This window comes from Pezoporus wallicus, unplaced genomic scaffold (assembly GCF_028554395.1).
Source record: "Pezoporus wallicus isolate ANWC-B61680 ecotype Strahan unplaced genomic scaffold, APGP_CSIRO_Pwel_v1 contig_4710, whole genome shotgun sequence".
Lineage (NCBI taxonomy): Eukaryota > Metazoa > Chordata > Aves > Psittaciformes > Psittacidae > Pezoporus > Pezoporus wallicus.
The window spans coordinates 4,894,076-4,921,048 of NW_026640647.1; the positions used below are offsets into that span (position 1 = coordinate 4,894,076).

General features: G+C 37.3%; 1 protein-coding gene across 3 annotated transcripts in view; it reads left to right on the forward strand.

Moving 5' to 3' along the window:
• LOC130604867 (aldehyde oxidase-like) overlaps positions 1-26,973 on the forward strand; it is a 40,368-nt gene that overhangs the window by 11,548 nt on the left and 1,847 nt on the right. For 2 of the 3 annotated variants that reach the window (XM_057419798.1, XM_057419799.1), the window contains 22 exons: positions 1,818-1,924; positions 2,630-2,814; positions 3,930-4,092; positions 4,938-5,030; positions 6,898-7,067; positions 8,020-8,146; positions 8,568-8,690; positions 9,481-9,577; positions 10,516-10,640; positions 12,036-12,169; positions 13,453-13,540; positions 15,011-15,097; positions 17,325-17,516; positions 17,818-18,045; positions 19,077-19,172; positions 19,852-19,980; positions 20,466-20,540; positions 22,179-22,231; positions 23,534-23,648; positions 24,279-24,344; positions 24,881-25,069; positions 25,812-25,979. In XM_057419798.1, coding sequence (XP_057275781.1) covers positions 1,818-1,924; positions 2,630-2,814; positions 3,930-4,092; positions 4,938-5,030; positions 6,898-7,067; positions 8,020-8,146; positions 8,568-8,690; positions 9,481-9,577; positions 10,516-10,640; positions 12,036-12,169; positions 13,453-13,540; positions 15,011-15,097; positions 17,325-17,516; positions 17,818-18,045; positions 19,077-19,172; positions 19,852-19,980; positions 20,466-20,540; positions 22,179-22,231; positions 23,534-23,648; positions 24,279-24,344; positions 24,881-25,069; positions 25,812-25,979 — 2,810 coding nt within the window. Of the gene's footprint in view, positions 1-1,817; positions 1,925-2,629; positions 2,815-3,929; positions 4,093-4,937; positions 5,031-6,897; positions 7,068-8,019; positions 8,147-8,567; positions 8,691-9,480; positions 9,578-10,515; positions 10,641-12,035; positions 12,170-13,452; positions 13,541-15,010; positions 15,098-17,324; positions 17,517-17,817; positions 18,046-19,076; positions 19,173-19,851; positions 19,981-20,465; positions 20,541-22,178; positions 22,232-23,533; positions 23,649-24,278; positions 24,345-24,880; positions 25,070-25,811; positions 26,010-26,973 lie in introns of those variants that run through there. The other variant, XM_057419800.1, reaches the window with a different exon arrangement.

Consider the following 26,973-nt stretch of genomic DNA (forward strand, 5'->3'; position numbering starts at 1 on the left):
TTTTTTTTGCTGTAATTGATCCTTTGCCGCTGGTTTAAAATCACCCTCTGGCCCTGGTAAGATCTCTGGCTTTTTGTTCTTTACAGGTACTTCTGATACATGTGTTCCTAGTCAAGCACCTTTTTCTATGTTCATTTCCACAGTTTCCTTTCGTTGCTGTATATATACTCCCCTCTACCTGTTTTTTTTCTTGTACTCCACCTTACCAGTGGAAGGTTGATGAAACTATTAGTAAACAGGAGCTATCTGGTATGATGGAATTTCATGCTCTCTCTACCAAATGGCTTGTGTTCTCTTTGCCGTCGATCTAGACAAGAGTGGATGTTGCCGTGTCAGACCACCTAATACTCTGAAATATATGTTCTATAAGGGGCTATTTCTGAGCCAGGATTTATTGGAATAGATACTTAAAAACTTTTGTTGTATGATTTCAGTGAATTCTTCCTTCATAGATTGACATTGAGAGGAAAAATAGCTGTCAAGACAGGTTATCTTTGCCAAACAGTAGTCCATGAAACACAGGAAAAGTGGATTGTTCAATAAAAGGAGGTGCAGAAGCACTGTTAATTTTTAGCGTTTATCTTGGATCACAGTGTAAGAGAAAATGCATCTTCCTAGGGTGTATTACTGCCCCATCATAGGTGGGATTATACAATAATCTTGCTGTATGTAGACCAAGAACATTGTGGATGGAACTGCAAAAGCAAAACTCCAGAAACACCAGTGCTGCTATTCTTAACAATGCTATTTGTCAGATTCAGATTTTAGCAGAATAAAATTCCTTTACTAAAGTTTTGCTGTCACACTAGTTATATCTGAGAAATGCAATTTTAATGCTGAATTATATTCTAGGATGATCAGATTACAGTATCATCATCGCATGGCATTAAAAACATGAAGAAAATAACCTTGCTGTAAAGTTCATTATTCCTGAATGTGATTAACAATGTTCATTGGATGTGATGGGAGTATTTTAATATATGAGCTTTTTAAAAATGCCACAGAAGATTATCTTGTTATAGAACGTCTTGTGATAGGTCAGGGCTACTGCAAGATAAATAGTGTCTAGTAATAAGAAATCATTTACTTAAAAATGCATTGAACCCCTCAGGCAGCACATGAAAAGTACAAAGGACACAGAAGACCAGTAAAAATACACTTTGACTTCATCTGCCAAACACATGGTTAAATTCCACACTGGTGAATCACTGTAAATTTTCTGTACAATGGTCATGCCTCTGTTCTTGCAGAACAATGATGCTACTTGGCAATTGTGTTACTAGTACAGTTACAGCTCTACCAACAAAACTCTTTGGGCCAATTAATAGCATCAATTATATGTGTTAAAATACCACATTTCCAGAAGGCTTGCTAGCTTAGCTGAGACTCGTATTGGCAAACCTGATGTAGCATAGATGAAGTTTAAGTTTTCAATTGGCTTTTATGGATTCAGGTTCCTTGCAGAATTTTGTCCTCTTTCCTTTTGAAAATTCCATCTTTAATAGTACATATGATAGAATATCAAACATGATCACTTTTAGGATAATCTACCAAAAGAGAAAGGAAAAGGCAATAGTGTTTATTATCTTCTGGACTCCTAGAAATGTTCAAAATCTCAGACCAACGAAAACACAAAAAAATCCACAAACACAAAAATGATTTTTGTTTTTCAACTATTGCAACAGTTCTCTCCCATTCAGTTTCCTTCTTAATTATTTATGTTTTAGAAAGAAAGGTGACAATGACAGCAGCTGAGGAGATTTGGAACAGATTAACAGAAGTGGGGATGGGATCACTTTTTTTTTTTTTTTTTTTAGGAAAAAAGCGACAGATTCCTTTGAGTGATATTTTTGCAGGAGTTGATAACAATACCATTACACCAGAAGAGATCTTAGTCTCTGTCCATATTCCCCATTCTAAGAAGGTAAGGTACTAGTTTGTTTAGGTTTGCTTTATACAGAGTTAAAGACTGTTAAATAAAGAGCAGGTGGGGGCATAATCTGTGTGTTTAAAGTAACACTATTACTGCTAACTTTCTGAATTCCCTTCATTTGACCCTGTCACTGCCATACTATTTCCCAGTTTCAGCCAGAGTACATAACTTAGCAGGTAGCTGGTGATACATAAAGAGTGATATTCAGACAGAAGTTTACCCTAAAATGAGGGCATCAAGCAGGTATAGCATTGTCATCTCTGGAGGATTTTTCTTAAGGTAATATTGGACATGTGTATGGTCCTTCCATAAATGTTGCTGAACTGAGTAACGGGATCTTAGAATTATGGGTCATGTTATCTAAGTACTGAAGTTTGGCAATTCTTGGAAGCCACTAAGCTTTTGGTTGTGTTATAAATGCAGCTCCACTTCGCAAGATCCCTGTCTTCCAACTAGCTACCACGAAAAAGTCTTAAGTCATGTGAGCCTTGTAGATGATGGAGGATTGGTATGGGCTGCTAGAAAATCAAAGATGGTAAAGGTACTGAAAGCTGAAGAAAAGGAAGTGTATGGTCTTGAATGCTCAGGAAGTTCAATTTGTGCTCTTCATTATTTATTCTCTTGCTTCACTTAATGCAATAACAAATTTTACTTTCAGATATATACATGTCTGCACTTCTGTCTGATCTTCCCTAGGGAGAGTATGTCTGTGCATTTCGACAAGCACCAAGACGGGAAAATGCTCTCCCAATAACCAATGCTGGGATGAGAGTGCTTTTTGAAGAAGGTACAGACATAATAAAGGATTTAAGCATTTTCTGTGGAGGTGCTGCCTCAACCACAGTCTGTGCAAAACAAACCTGTTCGGCACTTACTGGAAGGTACAATTTCTCTGCCTTCTCTGTATCTGTGAATGAAGAGACTGAGAGCTTGGATGTACTTCTTTAGAGCATGAAAGGTTTCTTTTACCTGGCTGATATGTTCAAGTGAATGATCTGTTCAAGCCTTAACAATCAATCACTTTTCAGAATGGTTACACTTTGGAGTCTGCACATGGGTTCAACTCCACTGTGAAGTATTCAGAGAGATGAGAGACATGAGCTGTGAGATAGGTGAATGAGGTATACATAGTCAGTTGTGCACCTGGACCCAAGCAGTGGTAAATGATGCTGATTCCCATAAATTTGATAACCCCCTGGTATCAGTGTTCTTTAGTCCTTAAGTTTGGCTCCGATAGATACCACGTTTGAGAACCTCACACGTGCCCGATAAACTTAGGAGCACAAGTCAAAACTTAGCCTTTTTAATATCTCTCCACCCACAAGATCATAATAATCTCTGGATTTGATCCCTGACATTCCCTCCCAGTTTGCACCATCTTTCCAAATTTTGGAGGAAAAAAATGACAAATAATTCAAGCAGTATAAAACCATTTATCTAAACGGAACCCTGCTGGACTGTTTTACTATTTAATGTGCATCTATTTCAGGAGTTGAAGTACTCATTATTTTTTGCTGTTCTACATGATTAAATTTATTCTAACAGATTTATGTTTTGATATGCAAGGTTGTGTGGAAAATTAACTGTGTTGAGATACTTCAAGGAGACAGCCGTTCAGAAAATGTTGCAACTATCCATCACTAATCAGATCCTTTGGAGGCATCTATAGTTTGCCTCAATATCGTTATCCACTTGTCTTCAAATATAGGACAGTATCTGCAGAATAGTAGGACTGTTAAATTAGCTTTAAAGCTGTACGAGGTTTTATTTATTTATTATAAAAACATTGGCATGGCAGTCAGTTCCATAGACCTAAGGGACCTCACTTCAGTGAGAAACATTGACTAACACTTTTCAAAATTGCAGACCATTATTAAAATCAGTATTTTGGCTTCATTGTGAGCAGGATTATGCCTATGGTGCAAATGTATTACTGCAATTCATAGTTATTTTTTTTGAGTCCTGGTCTGACTGTATCTGTTATTCTTCCTGACAGACACTGGAATGAACAAATGTTGAATGAAGCTTGCAGACTAATTCTTAAAGAAATTGCTATTCCAGGCTCAGCCGGTGGTGAAAAAATAGACTATAAGAAAACTTTGATAGTCAGTTTCTTCTACAGATTTTTCCTGGAAGTGTTGCAGTCATTAAACACAACGGTAAATTGCTGTCTGCTTTTGTAGAAGCAAATGAAAGTGGTTTTTATTACCTGTCGGTGTTTGCAGTTAATACAACGTGCCAAATATTCTCTTTGGGGTTCAGATCTACAGAAGATGAAAGTGCTTAACTCTGGAGAGATGCTCATTTAACTTCCAGGTGCTCAGATATCTTTACCTTGGACATTAGTCTTTAAAAAAATTGAACAATGTTAACGCAGCGATACATCAGTATTGAGCTGCAGGCCCAAAGAAAACATACATAAGGTCTTACTCCATCTGGCTGTACTTCAAATCATAAATAAACAGAATAGAAATAAAAGCTTTGGAAAGCAACTGCAGGTGTTAAACCAACCCTCCTTCTCGGATGAGTTGTTGACTGAGAGAGGAGGGCTCTAAAATTTCACTTCCTGATACATTCTAGGTGTAATTTGCTTATTTTTTGTCTTAAATCTGTTCCTATGAGAAAAAAATACTGCTTTCGCCTTTTTCTTTAGTTACTTTCTTTCTTGAGTTACCTTGAGCTCTTTCCTACGTAACTTACTATTACCAGGAGTGGTTCAGTGTCAGTGTTGATCAGACCCCAGAATAAAGCTCTTCTGACTATCTCTGCATTATGTTGCTTACTTTCAACAAACATATTTGCTGAATCCAGTAGATTTTTAAATATTAATTAGCAAAATCTCAAAATTCTACATTATTTTAAAATGGTTATTTTAGAGCCTTTCTAGCTTGTCAAAGTCTTGAAGGAATTTCCTGTATAAAGAGTCTGCATTTAGTGATTTTGTTAGCTTTTTTAATTGGAATGTTCCAAATGTCAGTTTAAATAGTAGTTCACTTTATTTCAGGATCCTTGCCACTATCCTGGCATACCTATGGAATATAGGAGTGTCCTACAAGATTTCAAAACAAAAATGCCCCAGAGTATCCAAATATACCAGGCAAGTGATTATTCTATGATTATTCAGTGCTTTATAAGACTTGCTAAAAAGCATAGTTCAAGCATGACCCTTGCTGTGAAGCTCGGGTACAAATTTTCCAAAAGAATGAAGGCAACAGGCTCTTAGTGGTCGATTTTAACTGTATCTCAATTAGAAAAATCTTGTATGTAAAAATCGACTCGTATTGCTATACTTACTTCTTCTAAATAATTCTCAAAAGGTAAATATGCTGAGCAAACTCCATTGTCGTACTGTTTAAATGTTGTATATTGCAGTGTGCAACCCAGTTGGGAAAAAAACAGAAGAAAATAAGATTGAAAAGCCTAAGTCTGTAGCTATCACTCTAGTATTCTTGTCTCAAGATACACTTTTCTTCAGATTTTAGAGGGCTCTTAGGGCTTACTGTAGATTTAGGAATCAAATTGGGAGCTTGCGATACCTCTCTGATCAATTTAGCTTATTCAAGGAGAAGTCAGCAGTAGAGGGCAGCAAAGCACACCTTTCGGATTTTCTGATCTCACCCTTGTGTCTAGATCAGGGTGGGAACTCTTACACAAGTAAAAATCTCTAGGTTTTGAAAACCTGAAGAAAATTTAAATGAAATGTAGGTAAATATCTCTCTCTTTTTTTTTTTCATTTTTTAGATATTATTTAGAATAACATTTTAGCTTTAAATACTTTAATTTGTTCAAGTTGTTCAGCTTCCTTCAGAGCTATCATCAAAAGAAAGACACTACAGACTAAGGAAGGGGGCCAGGATAAAAGGAACTAGTTGTTTATGACTTTCAGCAGTTTATTCCCCAACTGCAAAAAGGTGACTAAACAACAGAAATGGAAACAATTTGTTTTTCAGATCTGTTGGCACTGAGCGACAGAAATTTAGAAACCCAGAAGAATCTTTTTTCACTTTAAAATTTCTGACTTTTGCAAGTCTGTATCTTTTGTCTGGATTTCTTAACATTATTAAACTTTTTAAATTGGAAGTGTGGGGGGAAGAATTTTAAATACGTGATGATTCTGTTAGTAGAAAAGCTGCGATGGTTTGTCTGAGGCAGCCATTTGAAGAACATTAGGCAGTCAAGTAAACAATGTCTGTTCTTGGCCTTGAACTGACAGTGCAGGAAGCAGAAGTGTGTAGCCAGACCACTTGTATACTGGAAGCTATGGAAGAAAAAAGGCTTTGAGCTGTGAGCAATTGACCAGTTCTAAATGCAGAAGAGGAAAAAATTAGTGTGAACACTGACCCAGAAACTGGAAGAGTGTTCTGGAAGTTGGCAACAATTAGTTGGTGTGGCAGGATTAACTGGCAACACTGAAATAACTTTCAGGAACGATTTAGCAAAACAGTAAGACATGAAATTCATTCACAGGTGCAAGGAAATAAAATTGGGAAGGAAATATTTCAGCAATTTCTCACTGATTTACACTGATCACTTACAGTCTTTCAGCAAGGAAGACAAATCCTAGAAATCGCTGCAAACAGCTCACCATACAACACCAGGCACTGGTAAAATACAGAGCAGAATCTTGCAACAATAATTCAGAAATTTATCAAAGCTTTGTAACACCAATCAGTAAGAGAGGAGACTGTCCTTCTGAAAAAAAGTGCTGTTTGTATCAATTTGCTGTAAATATCCAAATAGACAAACCTGTGCAAGGGGTTTGGAAGGCTCCTTAAGAGAAGAAATTGAAGAAATCCCTAGGAGCAGAAGGCAGGTCCTGCACCACATCTGTTTTCGATATTGAACCAGAAGTTGGTAATATGAACAGCTGTTCCCTCATCTGACTTTGACTGCTATAAGAATAACATGACTATTCTTCTTTTAACTCTTTGGGGGAAATGGGGGGTATATTTTTGACTGTACAGGACATAGAGCCGAATCAGTCTCCCCAGGATCCTGTAGGACGGCCCATTATGCACCAATCTGGAATTAAGCATGCCACTGGTGAAGCAGTTTACATTGATGACCTTCCTTCTGTGGATGGGGAGCTCTTCCTGGCTGTCGTCACTAGTTCCAGAGCTCATGCTAAGATTGTGTAAGTGTCTCTGAAGCGTATCTGAGGAAAGCTCATATGAGACTATAGGAGGAGAAGAAGATTGGAAAAGATTTGATTTTGAAAGAAAACTGTTTTCATTGATGTTTTTTGACTGCAAAGTTACTCCTGTTCTAGCAGTTCATACAACATTCACCAAAATGAACACATCCAAGTTGTCTGCCCAGCATTCACACATGAAAACATATCCAGGTGGTCTGGGCAGAACTGGTTGTGATGACAGAGAGGACTGGGACTTCTAGCTATAATCTGTGTCATACTTCCTAGCTTACCCTTAGGTTGGAGATAGTATGCTGGGTTTGGATCTGCGTTTTTTTTGGTACCATCAAGGAGCTAACATTACCCCCATCTCTGAGTCAGTAGGATTTACTCACTCTCCTTTTGTCTTCTGATGTGGATATCCAGAGAAGATTCCTTTAGATGTGGTGTGAGTGTGGTGACCTGCTAAAACATGCCATTCTTACAGACATTCTGCTGTTTTTTTCTGATCCTTCTGCACCCATACATTCCCATTCATTCTTCATTTAAACTGGTCTTGCCATTTCTATTTTAATTCTTTACATGAACCTTCCATTTGCAGGTGGTTATTTGTATCTGTGTAGGCTGTGATGTCTTAGAAAGTTGCAATTGAAGCATCATAATTGTGCAGAGATTTTTATTATATCAATGCACTTCAGGCAGTCTAATGGACCAATTATTTCCCTGTTGCATCTAGAGTATTTCCTAGAAATGAAGCAGGTTAGTAAAATTTTAAATTCTGCTAAATTTTGACCTGCACTTCTTTGCATAGCACAGATAGGAGGAAAAGACATGTCTGAACCTATAAGCAGATCCTGGCAGCACAAGAAACATACATCTGTATTTGTTCTTTTCCTCTGTGCATTGCTTTGTAAAACTAGTGAATTACATTTCTCTCTTCCCATATCCCAATCAGATCTATAGATACCTCAGAGGCTCTGAAAGTACCAGGTGTGTTTGATATAATATCAGCTCATGATGTACCAGCTACAAATGAGTTCTACTATTCTGATGATCCAGAGATTGTGTTTGCAAGAAACAAGGTATAACTGTAATTTGTTTTGAACTTAATTTCTTAATTTTTCCTATTTTTCTTCAGCTTTTTATAATGAAGCTTTACTTCATATGTTTTATATTCTGCCTAAAGAAAAAAATATATAAAAATCAGAATAATACAGAGTAAACTTCACACAACCTGTGTTGGGACAGTATGTTTCACTGAAAGTTAGGCTCCTGTTATCCATTTTTGAATACTGTATTTTCCTTGATTCCCCAGTTATACTGGTGCCTGTAATTTCTAAGAATTTATTTACTTCATGGATGATCTAAAAATAGAAGAAGTCCTACATCAAAACAAAATTGTAAAAGGGAAACATGAACAGTGGTTACACAAAAGAAGAAATCAGCGTCATATATGGTAATCATTTGAATCTTCTGTTCTATTAAGTGATGCATATTTTACAGGTGATTTGTGTTGGTCAGATTGTCTGTGCTGTGGCTGCAGATTCAGATGTTCATTCTAAGCAAGCAGCTGCAAAAGTGAAGATAGAGTATGAAGTGCTGGAGCCAGTGATCTTAACAATTGAGGTACTAGTAATTCCTCTTGCTTTTTTATTATTTTATCTACTTAATTAGTGGAGGCAGCAGTTCAAAAGCTGCAGTTTAAAAAGCAAGTTTAAAAAGTTTTTAAAAAGCAGTTGCTTTTTAAACATGATTTTCTGAGGGAAAAGGGTGAATATGAATATACAATTAACCAGTTTGTCTCTCTATAAAAAAAATTTCAACCTTTTGGCTAATTTTGACCACTGGTGGTAGATAGGCTGCAGTCTCAGAAGTATTAAGTTCCCACAGATTTCATAAGAACAAACATAAGTGTATGAAAGAAGAACTCTTCTAATGTTTCTGGTGAGGAAAGTCAGTGAGCATGCTGGTTGGTTGTAATTTTTTTGGTAGCTGTCCACTGATCAATCAGTGTGTGTATATTGGCTGAATGATCAGCTCCTGGTCATCTGTAGCATTTTTATCTGTTGTCCAGCTAGCAAGACAACAAAGTTAGGCTGGAGATGTAGAAAGTGTTGGGGGAATGTGAGGGGAAAGATGTTAAGGATATAGAACATATTAGAAATTTGCTGTGGGAGTTGTAGGGGAAATGGACTTATGCTGGGTGTTAGATGTGTAAGAGGAAAGAGCAGGTTGAATAAACTAAATGCATTTCCTTCAGAAACTGCTATCATCACTGACACAAGATACAGCAAGAAAGAATTGCTGGAACTGAATGTACAAACTTACCAAAAATGACAGTAAAGCAATGAAATACAGTTGTTCATTGAATCTTTAAAATACTTTGAAAAACTGTTTCTCTTTTTCTTCACTGCAGGAAGCTATAAAGCACAACTCATTCTTTGAGCCCCAGAGAAAACTAGAACAAGGGAATGTTGATCAGGAATTTGAAACTGTTGATAATATAATTGAAGGTAAACTGCTGAATATATTTGGTGAGAAGTTGTTGCCAGTATTTGGGTTTGTCTGTCTGTTCAAGTCCCAGTTCTACCTTTTTTTCCATATAGCCATTGGGCCTGGGAGAAGTCACCTAGAAGGAAGTGTGATTAAACGTAGTGGTCTTGTGGTCCTGCTACTGCCTTCAAGCTTTCTGCATCCTCTGTCCTTGAAACAGAATCACAGAATAATTAGGTTGGAAGGGGGTCATATACTCAAACCTCCTACTTAAAGCAGGTCCAGTTAGATCAGGTTACTAAGGGCCATGTCCAGTCATGTTTTGAGTAACATGAAAGATGGAAATTCCACAGCCTCTATAGGGACCTCTTCTAATGTTTGAGCACTTTCATGGTGTTTTGGTTTGTTGTTGTTTTTTTTTTCTTATATCAATTTGGAATTGCTTGTGTTCATTGCTTCCTATCCTTCCACCGTGCATCTCTGAGAGCAGTCTGGCTTGGTCTTCTCTATACCCTCCCATTACATAGTTATAGACTTAGATCTCCCCTTAAAGCTTTTCTTCTTATGGATAAATAAATCCAGTTCTCTCAGCCTCTTCTCATACATTCTGTGGTCCAGCTCCCTGATGATCTTGGTAGTCACCTCCTTCACCTGATCCAGTGTGTCTGTGCTTTGTTTAATTTACTTGTTTTATTTAATGTTGACACCACGTATAGGCAACATTATTCTGCTCTTGTTATTCTGCTCTTATTATTCTCAGGTTATGTTGATGCCACTAGAAGAAGATCAGTTTAATCCTTCCGGGAGTTTAATCTGTGTTTTTATTTTAGATGTTGCTCCTTCATAAAAGAGTGTCAGATTTTACATGACTTCCATGATGATGGGCTGTTATTTCTTCCCTGATTCATTTCTTCTCTCTTTTTCTGTCAGTAACATGTGTGTTTTTCTTTTGGATCAGGGGAGATTCACATTGGGGGGCAGGAACACTTCTACATGGAGACACAGAGTGTGCTTGTTGTTCCAAAAGGAGAGGATAAAGAAATGGATGTCTATGTGTCAACACAGCATCCAGGATTTATTCAGGTAATACAGAGCATTCTCAGAGAAAGTGGTTGACCCTGTGACAACAGAGCTTTTAAAGTTTGATTTACAAGACCATCTTAACAATTTAGAAGCAGTAGGAACATGAAGTTGCACATCTGGATTATACAACAACAGCTGCTTTGAAGTACTGCTGTATCCTGATAAAGGATAAACACTTGACCACTACACTGTGAGGATAAGGAGGAAGTAAACATCTTGTGTTTCCCTTTGATCAATGCCCCACTACTGTAGTTATGAAAAACTCTGGAGTGCTGAGGCACCTCCATCTCCCTTAGCTTTCCATTGGGGTGAGGAGCAATCAGCACCCTGCGAAGTCGGAGCCTGCTGTGGGGTTGATCAGCTCTAACAGATGTAGGTGAGACTGCTGCTCCATATCATAATGGAATAGTTTGGGTTTAAATGAACCTTTAAAGATCATCTAATCCAACCCCCTGCCATGGATAGGGTTATCTGTCACTACATCTCAAAGTTTCTGAAAGCCCTGTCCAACCTGACCTTGAACAGATCCGGGCATCCACAAATTCTCTGGGCAACCTGTTCCAGTGTCTCACCACCCTCACTGTAAGAAATTTCTTCCTTATATCCAGTTTAAATCTCCCCTCTTTCAGTTTCAGTACAGGCCTTTGTAAAAAGTGTTTGTTTCTTATAAGCCCCCTTTATATATTGAAAGGCCACAATAAGGTTTTACTGAAGCCTTCTCTTCTCCAATGTGAACAACTGCAATTCTCTCAGTCTTTCTTCACAGAAGAGATATTCCAGCTCTCTTTATAATTTTCATGATGGTAAATGTTGCAAGGCTTACATAGCATATAGTCTGCATAGCAATAGCTGTGGTGCAGGAAACTGATTGTATTTCAGACTCAGTACTGGAATTTGTGTTTAAAAACCACTTCAGCTCCTTTTATCATTGCCATTATTAGTAGCATATTGCTAGTAGCCAAGAAGTGTGATGAATTTTGTGCTTGAGAAAATGATTTGAAGGAAGAACATTCCTGACACTAGCAGGCCATTAGACAGTTAAAAACAAAATGGTTTTATTTGAATTAAAATTATTATCTTAGTAAGAAAGAATAAAAACTGTATTCTAATCCCTTTTTCTTATACCTGAAGCTTCTTACTGTTTAGGTAATGAAATCTGAGGGTATTTATTATTCTTTACTTCTGTCCATGGCCCTTTCACAGTCTCAATGGTAGAGGTTTTGGTATCTTTTTCTTGCTTTTTAACCTCAGGTAAAGGAAAAAATATTTTCGTATGATTAAAAAAAAAAAAAAGGAAAAGAAACATCTATGGAACCCTTTTCTAAGAAAAGGTTTTATGACCTCACTTTGAGGCTTAGTTTGAGTTGGCATAAAAGATTAAAACTATTTTTACAGGAGATGGTAGCTGCAAGTTTAGGCGTTGCAGCCAACAGGATCATGTGCCATGTTAAACGAGTTGGTGGAGCTTTTGGTGGGAAACTCCTGAAATCTGGCTTGCTGGCATCAGTTGCTGCAGTGGCAGCAAACAAGTAAGTGCAGTATGTATGTGTGGGGATATGAAGAGAAAATGGGGTGAACAAGTTTTGCATTTTGGCTAAAATGCTTTCTCCTTTCCCAAAGCTGCTAGCCAAAATCGTAAAATCTTGACTGTTCATATTTTGTAAGACTGTTAGTGCATTTACTTGCTTTGTTTTGTTAGACTACTTAATGTTAAGCAGCTCTAGCCTCAACTGAAGTATTGGGAATTGAAGAAATTGGTGTTAGCATAAGCTAGAAATATTCTTAAAATGATTGAGAATTTCAGAAGGAGCAGTCTCTAACTACTAAGGCTTTGTATGTAGATTCAAAGCATGACATTAACCATCCAGATGTGAACAGCAGGCTTCAGAGGGGAGAGTTCATGAGTGGAATTGCTTCTAAGAACAAATAGTTCTGGTTCAGTCCCCAGCATCTTTCAGTCAAAATTAGCTTAAATCTATTAAGTGGGGGTTTTTTTGCTAATACTACCTGAATTAGTCTAGGAACCTTAATAAAGCTCTGTTCCCCACCCTCCAAATCTGGCCAGACAATAGTGGCTATTAGCTGCCAGGGCATAACCTCTTCTATAAGCATAACTGACTTGCTGCAGAATGCACATCAGGCTACATCCTGTCTTAGCCAAAATGACCTTGTAATCTGAGTGATTAGTTCAATGCATTTCTATTATTACTATATTGTCATTGTTGTACAAACTGCTCTTGATTATTTTTGGCTTCGTTATCTGTGTTTTGGATTAATCAGGCCATACCAAAAATAATCTTTCGTATAGTTTAAACAATTACTTTTTTTTATAGTTAGGACTTTATTTACATCTTATGTCCATTTTTTCAAAAGTAACTTTTAAATGGTATTTGCATTTGTAGACTAATTTTATTTTTATTATTATCCATGTTTTGGTTTTACTCAAGGCACCTATTTTCAGTATGATTCTGAACAGCTAAGAAGCGATTATTTCTTGCTTAAAATGAAACGCTAACTGCTGGTAGCTCACTTAACGCAGTTCAGTCTTAACACTAAAATAACAATTTCTTGAGAAGAAGTTTGCACTGACTTATCTTGTTGGCTTTCAAGAGATGAAATGAAAATTCAGACATGATTGTAAATGCAAAAAATATGAACTCTGAACATAGATTTAAGCGTAAGTTTAAGCCTATTGAAGTTCAGTTTAATCTAAATGCATGTTTATATGCGTGGCTAGATCTGGATACATGATGAATAGCTATTGTTAATAACATCTCATTTTCACTGAAATTTGACTTTTTTTTTGATTTAGAACCGGCAAAGCAGTCCGCCTTATTCTAAGTCGAGGGGATGATATGTTGATCACTGGTGGGCGACATCCTTTTATTGGTAAATATAAAGTAAGTGCCATAAGAATTTAGTGAAAAAAATTCCTGCTCATATTCTGTAGTGAAGTATTTTAGTGTTACTGTGTAATGTGTCCTGTTAATAAAGATGAGTATAATCGGTTCAATTTTAAAACAAAACTAGCCAGGAAACCAGAAGATCATGTTGCTGTGCGGTCTTTTCTCTGCTTTTACCTGTATCTCTGCAGGATTTTGTTTTGTTTTATTTTCTAGTCCCTTCATGTCCTTTTCCTCTTCTAGCTCTTTCTGTCCTTCCTTCTTGGAACAGGAAGCTAAACTAGCTGAGACTTCTCTAGAGGTTTATTTTAAACCGTCCATATGGTTTGGTTCACACAAAGTAGCAGCTAGTTTTTCACAGAAACAGTGTCATACAGGAAAACTCACCCTATGGAGGAAATCTCTTCCCTGCTCATGCACTACCTTCAGTCATAACTACTCATTAGGACAATTTCTGCCTTCCTTTAAATCTTTACTTGTCTTAGAAATTACGCATGCCCACCACCATAAGAGGGTTCAGCTCCAGGTTTCCCTCGAATCAATAAGCCTATCCACCTGTGTCCAAAGAGGGACTCTGAACAAAGAAATCCCTGGGCTTACAATCTAAGTTCCTTACCCCTCACACAATAGTTCAGACCAATAGTAATATTAGTGTCTAGGGTATTCCTGTTCTTCATTGGGTCCTTTAATTGTCTCTAGGCAGGCTGTTTCTTTTCTTATCTCTAAGGTTGCAGCTTCTGCTGGTGATTGTAGCTTCCTTATCTTCCAGCTTGAGCCAGCTCTGAGGCCTTGTTTTATTTAACTAGTTAAAAAGTTCAACATATCTAGGCGACAGTTGACAGCTTGCAGCCTAAGCCTCCAGCAAATTCAGCTATTAATGCTAAACAAGTTACGCTAAACGAGTTCTGTGTAAACAGTATACCAAACCGCACAACAGGCTACATAGGTAAAGTAAGGGAGATTTTATAAGATGTTTCCCTAAAGTTGAAAACAAGACGTAGCTCATGTTGAGAGTTCAGGAACCATTAGTGGCAACAGGTGAAAGGGAGATGTGAGATAAAGATAACATTTCGTCAAAAATTAAAACTAATACTATACTCCATCGGCCAGACAGTATTCATACAGTCAGAGTGGGATTTGACTTTATCTACGGTGAACACTCCTAGATGACATACTTATTAGCCATGTCAGGCAAGACACAGGAAGCTACTGGGCTTCCCTGCTTCTTCCTTTCCCAGTGGACTGATGTTGCTTATTATGTGCTATATCTATAGAGGTGGGAAAGCCAATGTCTTAGGAAGATACTTCTTTTCTCTCTCTCCCTTCTATAATTTCAGTGAATGCTGCCCGAAATTAATAGTGCAGTATAAGCCTAATTATGTGGGTTACATTCATTTTCAAAATATACAAGCACTGAAGAAATAAATGAATGCCAAAATCTAAATAGGTTATTGTTGTTCCTTGTAGGTTGGCTTCATGAATGATGGTAGGATCAGAGCTGTGGATGTCAAATATTACATTAATGGAGGATGCACCCCTGATGAATCTGTCCTGGTAAGGATTTTATAAGCTGACAAATCTTATGGAGGAATCATTAGTTGGAAAATTATGAAGGCCAAATTCCCTTGCACATGTATTGTTAATCATATAGTCTTTTGATGTAGGAACTGTGGGTTGTAAAATCTACACCTAGTGGTGCAACTCATCCTTATTCAGTGCAGTGAAGCATATTATCCTTTTTGATATTTTCCCATGCGTTCACTTCATGAATGTTTTTTCAGACTTATTTTCCCATGATTAACATGTCAGCTGTCAATGTATTCCTTTTAAAATACATAGTACCTGTATTAGTGCCTCCATAAAGCTCTATGTCTACAAGGCTCGAAGACCTTTCTTAGCCTTCAGAAAAATCATAGTGGTAGTTGTCCTGTTATTGTCTCTGTGCATTTGTGTACTAGATTTGCGTTTATTGTGCTGTATACCTCAGTTCCTCACTTGTAGGTCTGCAAAGCACAAAATGTTGCTTGCTTTAATATCAGTCACTAGTTATTTGTGTTTGTATGGTCTATTCTATCTAGCGGTTACTACCCCTCATCTGCTTGTCTTTGCTCCACTTACAGGTATTTTCTGCACTCTGAAATCTGTCAGTGCTATTGCTGACTAACCAGGTTCTGAAAAATAACCTGGGTTAGAAAAAATCATTCTTAAAAGCATGTACATTAATGTGAATCACATATCAGAACCAACTTAAGATGAAGTTCTACAATGTTATAGTGAAGCTAGTGGACCTAGAACTGGGAGTCAGTGATAACTAACTGAGTAACCTTTCCACCCAGCTCAGCTGCAGTTGGAATAGCGCATATGATAACAGCCTAATTCTCTAACATCACTCCTTAATTAATTACATTGGTAGCAGCGTGTGTCTCTTCCTATAGCATTAATAATTCAGTACTTTTAAAAGGAGAAATAAGTTTACTGGAAATAAAATGATAAGCTTTACAAAACTTAAAGTCCCTGTTTGTTGTGGTTAGCATGACTTATCCATGTGTTCCCAAGACAGTATTTTTGGGATTTGCTCTTTCTTTAGAGAGGACTTGACTTTATGGGAGCCTCACCCAGGAGAGCCAAGGTACTAGGTGCTCATTGTAATAAAGACTGGTCTTCAGCATGAGGGTTGAATACCAGTAATCTATGCTTAACTTAGTTATTGTTCACTCAAGAATTAATAATATGTTTTAACTCTATGATTGCATCAACATTAGAACAGACATTTCTGGGAAGAATCTTTGCAATAGCTATGAGATGTATTGTAATAATACACTGTATTCACTCTGTTTTATTAATAGCCTTCTTATGACTAATTAGCTTTATACGCATTCTTTCTCTGAAGTGCATAAAAGTTGTGGTCATAATTTAAAAAAAAAACAAACTTTTTTTCTTGTATTCCACAAATAGCTTTTCAACTTGCATTTCCCAAGTGCAAAGGTAGCATTATACGACGTTATTCATATGCACAGTTGTTACAGGAAAGCTATCTTCAGTTGTTTCTATGCAGAAATGTTTTAAAGTTTTTTGTTTAAAGCTCAGTGGGAGCAGTAGGAATACAGGCTTAAATTTGCCATTCTGAAAAACCGACTTAACATTGAAGAGATACTGTGGCCTCTTCATGAAACATCAGAACTTAAAAAGCTTCTTTATTTATTTTATACCGACTCCTAGAACCTAATCTGAGGTCTCTAATGTAGGATTTTCCCTTTCTTGTGGTTTCATGCAATGTGAAATTTCTAAAAGAAAAATGGAAGAACCAGAAGACAATGTAGACTGCCGTACATAGGCTTTCTGATGAAACTAAACCTTGACTGTGAATTTCCATAGGATGTGATAATTCAGAATGTTTTCATCAGATCCTTTCATAGCTCCTATTGCTTTAAATCTAATCTGCCTATTTTTAGTTCTATGTGTTTTTTGGTATCGAAGTAGGAGCAAAATCACAAAATGAAGTATGGGCTACATCCTTAACTAGTGACCAGCACTGAACTACTAGTACACCAGCTATGTTCTATGAATATCAAAAAAGAACTGAAAACTAATATGCTACATGAGAAATATATTAGTAAGGTTTGTACATGTGTGTAAGAGTATTTTTACTTCGAGTGATTGACAGAAACCCATTTTTAAAGCTAATTGTCTCAGTTTAAGGTCTAAAGAAGATTTAAATGTGAATTTGAAAGAAGCAGTCTTCTGACATTTAGTAACTAGACCTGTTTGTCCCCTACCACAGGTAGCAGCAGTATCCTTATTAAAAATGGACAATGCATACAAGATTCCCCACTTGAGATGCTGGGCTTATGCCTGCAAAACAAACTTGCCGTCAAATACAGCGTTTCGAGGGTTTGGCTTTCCCCAGTCAGCACTGGTGACAGAAACTTGGATAACAGCAGTTGCAGATAAAACTGGTTTATCACCAGAAGAGGTGAGAAAATGAAGGCATCTTCTCTCCTTAAATGAAGTCTACACAATTGGAAAGTTAAAACCCTTTAGACTAGCTTAACTATTTGAACAAATCTTCCCTAAGTCAGACAAAATTTATGCTAAAATTACTATTTTTTTATTCGTGTCTGGTTGTTGAATGAGCAGCATGTTCTTACAAACTGAACCAAACTGTTAATGTTCAAAAACCGTATGGTAATCTTCTTGTTGTCTAATAGTTCCCCCAAAAAGTCAGTCTGCCTTTAACTGGATTGTGTGATAGGTGTTAATTTTTTTTATTTCAGATTAGGGAAATAAATATGTATAAGGAGAACGAGGAGACACACTTCAAACAAAAGCTTGATCCACAAAATTTAATACGGTGTTGGAATGAATGTATGGAGAAATCTGCATACTACAGTAGGAAAACAGCTGCCAATGAATTTAACAAACAAAATTACTGGAAGAAAAAAGGGATTGCCATTGTACCAATGAAGTTTCCATTTGGACTAGGCACACGTTATCTTTCTCAGGTTAGTTTCTTTAAAGAATAATTAAGCTGAGCTTTTTATCGGTAGAAGGTTACAGTTACTCTACCTTAGGATACAAAATGTCTTACATTTCAGGTCTGGAAATCTGTGGTCCTTCTAAAGGTAGTTCCCTGAAGGCTCTACTAGCTTCTAGCTCTCTTAAAGCTGTCATCAAAGTTGTTTGGCTTTCAGGATGCCAGCAGTTTGGACCCTGCCTAGTCCCATCTCTTGTGATGTGGCATTGGTATAGATGAGTTGGACACCTTTATGAAAAGTTTTTGAGGAATGATGGCAAAGTATTCATTGAATAAGCACTGAGCTTATTCTTTCTGACCATGGGGGTACTATGAGATGCTGTTCTTAAAGACTTAATGTTTTGATGTAATCAAAGATTAATCTTAAGGAAGGAGAACAGTAGTATTTTTGGTCTTCATATTTTATTTTGTTTTAATGTTGATTTCACTGTTTCTGGAATAGGCAACATTTTATAAATTGAAAATTACTTGACTGGCTTGTGTCATATCAAGCTGTCTGTCTCAGTTCAAGACTAAAGTCACAGGGTCCTTGTAGTCTAAAGTGCTACTTCCAACTGAGTCCAGAAGGAAGAATCTCATTCAAAACCTTACTGATGTGACTGTTACAGTTTGACCAACCTGTGCTGTTGAAAAACCTGTGTCCAAAGGCTCTCAAACATCAGTGAGAGAGGCAATGGAACTTGCAGCAATTTGCATGTACAGCTACTAGTGAGTGAGGAACTCCAGCTAGTTTTGGAACCATTGAGATACTGTTGCCAGGTGTAGATTTATTTCAGTATTTAGCAACAGAAAAAGCAGACCTCCAAGGATTAGTATCTTTTCAAGTTCATTTTAGAGGAAGAGTAGGAACTAGCATTCCAAATTTTGTCTTCTATTCAAAAGCATTAAACAGATAAATGGAAATACATTTCAAAACTGTGTCTGTCATTTTTGATTCATCAATTCATCACCATATACAACACATTTCTCACTAGTCTAATCTTGTTTTTACTTTTTTAGGCTTCTGCTCTGGTTCATATTTATACTGATGGGTCTGTGCTTCTGACACATGGTGGAATTGAAATGGGGCAGGGTATTCATACCAAAATGATTCAGGTAACAAGGGATACAAACAAGTGTTACCTTGTGCTTTTTCTGCCATGCAGGTAAACAGTGTGAAGGTTTTCTTCTTGGTTAGTTAGTTTTACAGTAGGACAGTTTCTCTATGAGCATAGCCATGGCTTCTTTGCATTAAGAGAGTTAGAAAGCAAAAATACCTTCATTAAGAGTGACAGAAACAGCAGAAAGAAAATACAGATTGTTCACTTTTTATTCTTCCAATGGTATGAGTAGCGGCTTATTAAAAATTAGATTTTCAGGGGCTGATCCCATAAAAACCACGGTATCAAGAAGACAACATTTAGATTAGTATACAGTTCAGACAATACTCTCATGGTTGTATTTGTTTAATCTGTAAATATATTTATCAACTTTATGAAAGCTTGGTATTTGGACCTGCATAATTTGCCCTAAGCCATACAGGATATAAGCAGCAAAGTCAGGAACCAAATGTTGGATTCCAGAGTCTCAATGCAGAGTTGGAGTACAGGCGAAATCATTGCCCTTTTTTTATGTTTCTTTGTACTGACAAACTGATTTCAGCTGGAGGTTGGAAGAGGACTTGCTGGTCCTGGTGTTATTTCCTGGTATTGCTGACCAGCAAGTACAAGGGAACTGTTGGAGTGTTTAGAATGTTTCTAAAACAGAGAAGAATATGTTGTTCTTCCTAAAACAGGTTGCTAGTCGGGAATTGAACATCCCCATGTCACGTATTCACTTCTGTGAAACGAGCACCACAACTGTTCCCAATGCATGTGCCTCAGCAGGATCTGCCGGGACAGATGTCAATGGCATGGCTGTGAAGGTAAAGAATAGTATTAGTTTAAGAAAGCACCTTATCCCTCAGGGTATTTAATGCCTGCCAAACTTCAAGCATTAGGGATCGTAGAAGTCAAGTTTGAGATTGCCAGTAATACCACTGGAGATTGGCAAGACGAAACAGGACTTGTGATTACAGTTTCTCAGTAATGGTACTTAGGTGTTTTCAGAATACGATCTGAGCTTTTCCCAGAAGGGTTATCTTTTACAAAATCCTTGTTTTACATAACACTAACTAGTCCTATGCAAATCTTGTACCTTGTTCCTGTTCTAAATCTACTGAGTCATGCAGATTCCAGCCTTTGTAACTTAACCCTTTATAAGGTTTGCGTGTTTGCAGTTACAATGACACGTCCTATCATATTTTTTCAAACCAAGATAATCAGTGTAAAGTCTACACTAGCTAGAACATATCTTGAATAGTACCAAACTGTGTTAATTTTGGGTTATATTCTCCTGACTTCTCTCCAGGATGCTTGCCAAACTCTTCTGAACCGCCTGCAGCCCATCATCAACAAGAACCCAGAAGGGACCTGGAATGAATGGGTAAGACGTGAATCCTACTAAATTTGTTTGTGTGCTTGCAGAACCTCTGATAAATGTATTGTAATCTATCAGTCTGCTCAGCCTAATAATCCTGAAGTTAAAAACTGTAGAAACAGGTTATTTCACAGAAAGATGGAGTGTGGGTTCTTGGTTTAGCTATGTGGGAAAAACTCAGATTCTATCTAGTTGGAAAGGAGGGGAGGCTATCTGTGAAGACACATTTGGAGGCACAGAAGTTTTTAATATACAAAAATATCAGCTTGTGCAATAACACAGTGCACCCCAGCTTACCCTCAGACAAGCTGTTGCCAAAAGATTGACAGAAGGGTATATGTGTGCAGTGTCGGTTTTCTTACATGGCTGTTCTTTGTTTTTACCAAATCAATAAAGAGAAGCCTTCTCAACTTCCTACCTCCATCTCTCTCCCATATACAGTATACTACAGAATTACATAAAAGGTAGCAGGAATCCTTGCTTCTGTTACTCTAATTAATATGTAATTACTTATAATATTAGTCACGTTTGCAGTAGAGTAGTACAGAAATAGTGCTAAAGCTATTTATAGAAATGGCCCTTGTCTGGTGCCCACTTGAATAAAATTTTAGGGCTAGAAACTGAATCTTCTTAACTAAAAGCTTTCTCCTATAATAACTATTTTTGTGCAAATATGGCTGAGAATCTAGTACTGTGTATTGAGATGTTAAAAGAAAATCTGTTATGTTTTCTTGTCAATTGCTTGTTGTCTGTGGTTGAATGAAAAGGACATTTACAGATTCAGTACATCAGGGTGTTTCTTCTCAAGTTATTAAATACTATAATGACTGTGAAGATGTAAGCTCTTGGCAGTAGTAATTCCTAGCAACAGCAAATAATGTTGGCAGACATGTGCTAGCTTGACAGCTGACAGCTATGTATGCGAAGATAATCTCTAATGGATATCAAATTAATCAGACACACTGAAAATACTAGCAGAAATGGCAGAAATTACCTAAGAAAGAATGTTAATATATGCAGAGAGGTAAATTTCTATCTTGCAAAGTCAGTAAAATACAATAAATTAAAGGTAATTTAAAAAACCCAAACACCTTTTTGACTTGTGAACTGAGTAAATCTAACATGAGAATGCCTGAAAGGGAATAGATTTGGGACCTCATACTGTCATTCTTACCAGTGGCAGAAGAGCACTGCAAAGAGCATTTATCTTTCCAGCTGTCACTTTTGTGCAAATAAGTCATGCAGATCTCTTACTCAGTGACTTACCAACCAGATCTGTTCAACTGACAAAGAGAGACCCATTACTGTTGAACTTGAACAAAAAAATTGAGCAGAGCCCTTTCTGACTATGGCACTGCCAGTAATAAAGATTCTGCAAGAACGCCACTGTTGACTAGTCTATTCTTTATTGTATTGCCAAAAGAATTCAGATTGCCCATCTAAAGGGAGTTCAGTTGTACAATATTAGGCCCCATGTGCAGCTAAACATGCTTAACTCAGATGGTCCTTCCTTTCTTTACAATTTGTTCCAGTTTCTTTTATAAGTAAATATGTGTAAATAAGTAAATAAATGTAAATCAAGCAAATACATGTTCCTTCCTGATTCCTTCCATTGTTCACCACAAACGTTGCTATATGTTACAGATTAAAGAAGCTTTTGAACAGAGTGTGAGTCTTTCAGCTACTGGCTACTTTAGGTAATACATTTTTGTTCATAAAAAATACCTAGGATAGACCAGGACTGATTTAAGAGAAACTCATGGCAAATTAAAAAAAACAAAACAAAAACCAAAAAGCTAAAACCAACAACAACATCTAACCAAGCAAAAAACCACAACAAAACTCTCTCAGGAATTGGATGCTATGATTCAGCACTGATTGAAAGCTAGGGTGGGACTTAGTGCTCACATGAGAATAGGGGTTCCTCACTGACCCTAGTTTTGGGGCCATTGTTTTGAGCTCTCTGCTTCTGGAGCCTCAGAAAATTCCCACCATGTATACTCTTATATTTGGATTTATTCACAACAACGTGCTATGGTAGGACACAGTAATCTTAAACACAATTCCCACTGCTCTCTCTCAGTGCAAGTCTAGTGGCCCCTTCTCTTTGAATTCTTTCACAGTGTTTGTAAGAACCGGAAAGGAAAAGTATCTCCAAAGCAACGAACAACAGTCATAGTTTGCCATTGACATTAAATGGTGTCCAAAACTATCTGCAGTTCCATGAGCCTCACATCCTGTATTGATCTAGTTCTTATCCAGTTATATTCTTCACATCCAAGAATCTCAAAGATAGCTGAGCCAGATGAGATGTGGGAAGTTGAATATGTGGATTTTGCGTATCTTTTTTTCAATGCATGATTCAGTTCTCTGAATTATACTATAATTGTTTTATGGAGTATAATTTTAAATACGCTCAACAAAGACATTTCAGTCAGATAGGGTCAGAAAATATGCCTTGGTCATACAGCTCCCATAGTTCAGAGATACCACACTTCACTGTCCTCTTGTGTCTGCTGAATTTACCCATCAGTCCTGACTGCTATAGTCTCCTTAGTAAGTCCCACTCTCTTCTAAGTAATTACACCTTTATTTCGATATTCCTGTTTTAACCCTCTCATTCTGTAGGCAGTTTCTGCAATTTTAACTCTTTAATTTCTCTCTTGTAAGTTATTCCTTCATAGGTCCTGACCAGTTTTTCTACCTTTTTCTGAATTCCCTTAAATTTGTATTGTGTACTTGATTACCATGTCTTTATTAGTGTATTTCTGGGATTGCGCTGGTTATTGACTCTCCTGAACTGAAATAGCTTGCTTGTCTGCTAAATTTTATATAAACACCAGATCCACCAAACCTAAACTACTAGTGCGCTGTAGGATTTCATGGAACTTAACTGCTGGGGTCTGATCTTTTATTTAAGACTAAAAGTTAAAGTTATTTCAATCTTTTATATGCTCATCTGCTTTGTTATGATGCAAACATTAATCTTCTTCCATCAGAGGTTACAATGAAAACATGGACTGGGAGAAAGGGGAAGGACATCCATTCACGTATTTTCTTTATGGAGCTGCTTGTTCAGAGGTTGAAATTAACTGCCTAACAGGAGATCACAAGGTAATGACTGAGTGTCATGGAAGTTCTGGAAATAATGTGAATGAGGTTTGTTTGTATCACTAGATGCTTCAACAGCCATTCAGGTTTTTTATTAGTAAGTAACCTGTCCTCACATGATAATATATTTAAAGTGTAAATGCAAATTACAGGTGGAGCAGAATGAAAGCTGTGTAGTGTTAAGAAGTTTTTGGCACATCTGTACTAATGTCACATGGGTTCACCTTTCAGATTATGGCAGACATCTGACATGTTCTTTGCTTATTCTCTCACTGTTTGCCAGCAAACAAATTAACAGCAGAGCTAAATATTCTGTTTCCAGGTTTTTGACCACCTAGACAGCTAAATGTTATAGATAACTGATCATATGCTCTCTATCTGTACTTATTTATATGGGGATTTCCTTGTGCAGTAGGAAAAATCTGGCAAGGCTGTCTCTGTCTAAACTTCTGACGAAGTTGAGACAAGCCTACTTTGCTTGTTGGGTATTGGAAATCACTTTGAAATTGTGTATATGGAGGTGCCTCTATTTTAGTGTCTATTATTCCAATGAATACTAGCTCTAACCCATATTATGTTCTAATGCTTCCACTCTGTGCATCTCTCTAACATGCGTTTGAATTTTATTGACAGAACCTCAGAACAGACATTGTTATGGATGTTGGATGCAGCATAAATCCAGCTGTGGATATAGGACAGGTATGTGCCAAGAAGTTCCTGCTGTCTTATTTCTTACCTCATTAATTCAGAAAATGTTCATTTCTTACTAATGTTAAAAGTCATAGATCATATTAGAAAGTCCTTTACTTGTAGACTTGCCACATTTGAGTCTGTGTAGGAGCTTTATTTCCATCAGTGAAGCTTGAATTTTACCCATGGTGTCAACCTGTAGTACTTCCTGTATGTATATATGCCCACTATTTGCTGAACTTACATCCTGTTTGTGACCTACAGTCTCCAAATTCTCCTGTCATTTGATCTGCCTTCCCCATTTATAGCCTGAAATTTAATAAAGGCGTTTCCCTGCTATTACTTCATCATGAAAGCATTTGTCTCTGCCTGGTATGAAATAGAGGTGTGAAAGCTTTTCCCATCAAGGTAGCCCCAAAATTTTGAAGGCAAGAAGGAATGAAAATGATCTTTTAACAGCTAGTGATTTAAATCAGTTCTTGACAAAATTTTACCCATTTTACCAAATATGAGAATGTAAATGCTATGTCTTTTCTTATTTAAAGATTGAAGGTGCCTTTGTTCAAGGCATTGGACTGTACACAATGGAAGAATTAAAGTATTCTCCAGAAGGAGTCCTCTATACTCGGGGTCCAGATCTGTATAAGATCCCTTCTGTTTGTGATATCCCAGAACAGTTTAGTGTTTCCCTGCTGTCATCTTCCCAAAATCCTTATGCCATCTATGCATCCAAGGTAAGCAAACCATTACAGGGCCAAATTCTTAGATCCCAGGACAAACAGAGAAATTACTCTGACACTAAACATATGTAAGTTTTCATTTCCTCTTCTTTAGCATTTCAAATAAATGTCCATAGAATTGTTTTACTTACAACATTTAGGATATGCTATTGCAAGAAGATATGATTCTTCATGCAGCATGTTTGGGGAAGATGTTTGGTTCTTGTACTTCAGCAAGGAGTTAAGTAAGATACAGTTGCAATATCACATTAACATGTCCAGTACCACAGCACTGAGAGGACTATGGAATAAGGGTGGATTTGACATATCTTTGAGATAAGGAGCAAATGTGAATCTTATGTCAGAACCAGTGAGAGGATGTCAAGCCCACTGAGGTCAGTGGTGTTTGCACATGAGTTCAGGCTTTGTTTCTTGTATCTGTACCTGCATTTGGATTGTTGTAATTTTATCTGCTAGTAATTCTAAATTTCAGTTCAGCAATGAGCAAAAGAGATTCTAAAATCAATAGCCAATGTTTGCATCAACATTTTTGGCTCGCAGGAAGCAGCTACTATCAGAAGACTTGGTGTGATCTAAGCTTGCTTCCACTAAATCTAAAATGAATTTCCTTACTGAAGGTTGAAACACTTTTTGAGTCACTGACTTTTAAGCTTTTTAGTTGATATTGACATGGCATGTGCTCCTCTCATTTGCTCTAAACCTACACCTATTTGTCTTCTTTTTATTTCTTTTCAAGGGCATAGGTGAGGCAGGACTTTTCTTGGGATGCTCTGTGTTCTTTGCTTTGAGAGATGCAGTAACTAGTGCAAGGAATGAAAGAGGACTGAAGACGAGCTTTGTGCTGAGTAGCCCTCTGACCGCTGAACAAATACGGGCAAGCTGCGACGATGACTTCACTGAGATGGTAGTAGAAAATTGGGAAAGGGTCTGTTGAAGTATGTCTGGGTAGAATTTCATACTGCTTTTGGCACCCCTGAATCGTGGGGTGCCTGATGATGTCTCCAGTTGATCATGCTTTGCATACAGCAGTATTATATGGCTCCTTGTAATTGAAACGTCTTGTACCACATCTCAGACAAATGACTCCAACAAATGCCATTCAAGCACTGTATTGGAATTCCCCTGGTTTGGTATAATGATTTTTTGGGTTGTTTGTTTTTTTTTTTAATTTACAGTCCCTCTTTCCCTGAAGCCCCGCTTCTTTCTTTGGTATGTCAAATCCCATACAGGATTAAATAGCTCCTCTTACTGACATGCAATTGATCAGCCTCCAGGTGCCTTCAGTCTCTTTCCAGGTGCTTTTTCCCAGTGTCTTGCACTTTGGCAAGTCATTCTGTCACCTCATTCTTACAGTCCTTGCTATGCCCAGGAGTCTTTGTGAAAAAAGTAATTAACTCAGCTAACAAAAGGATACAGAAGAAAAACAGATAAGGCAATACACTACTAATAATGCTATCCTTTATATTCTACGTTTTCTGCAACTGTTCACTGTAGTCATATTCCCACTGCTATTACAATTCTATTAGTAAGCTTTTATTTAGCCTACAGTATCTGTGAAGCAAGGTTCTTGTCAGCATATAAATCCCTACTGTCCTGAGCTTCTGAGGCTCTGCCATGGAAAGTCTTGAGCTCTCACTCACAGATTACTTCCATAGTATTTCTGTGGTTGTGGTGCAGCATCACTGGCCCCAAATCAATAGGATCGTGGGCTTACTGTCATCACAGGAGCTTATGGGTGATGAGGTCCAGTACTGCAGGGATCATGCTTCTCTATACCTGTCTGGCCCTGACACCAGTTATCACTGACCTTCTTTCTAGCCATCTTCTGTAGATACCTCCTGTAGAACACTGCTGTATGACTTGGAGGCCTGATAAGGGCAATATTGGGAGCTTGCCAG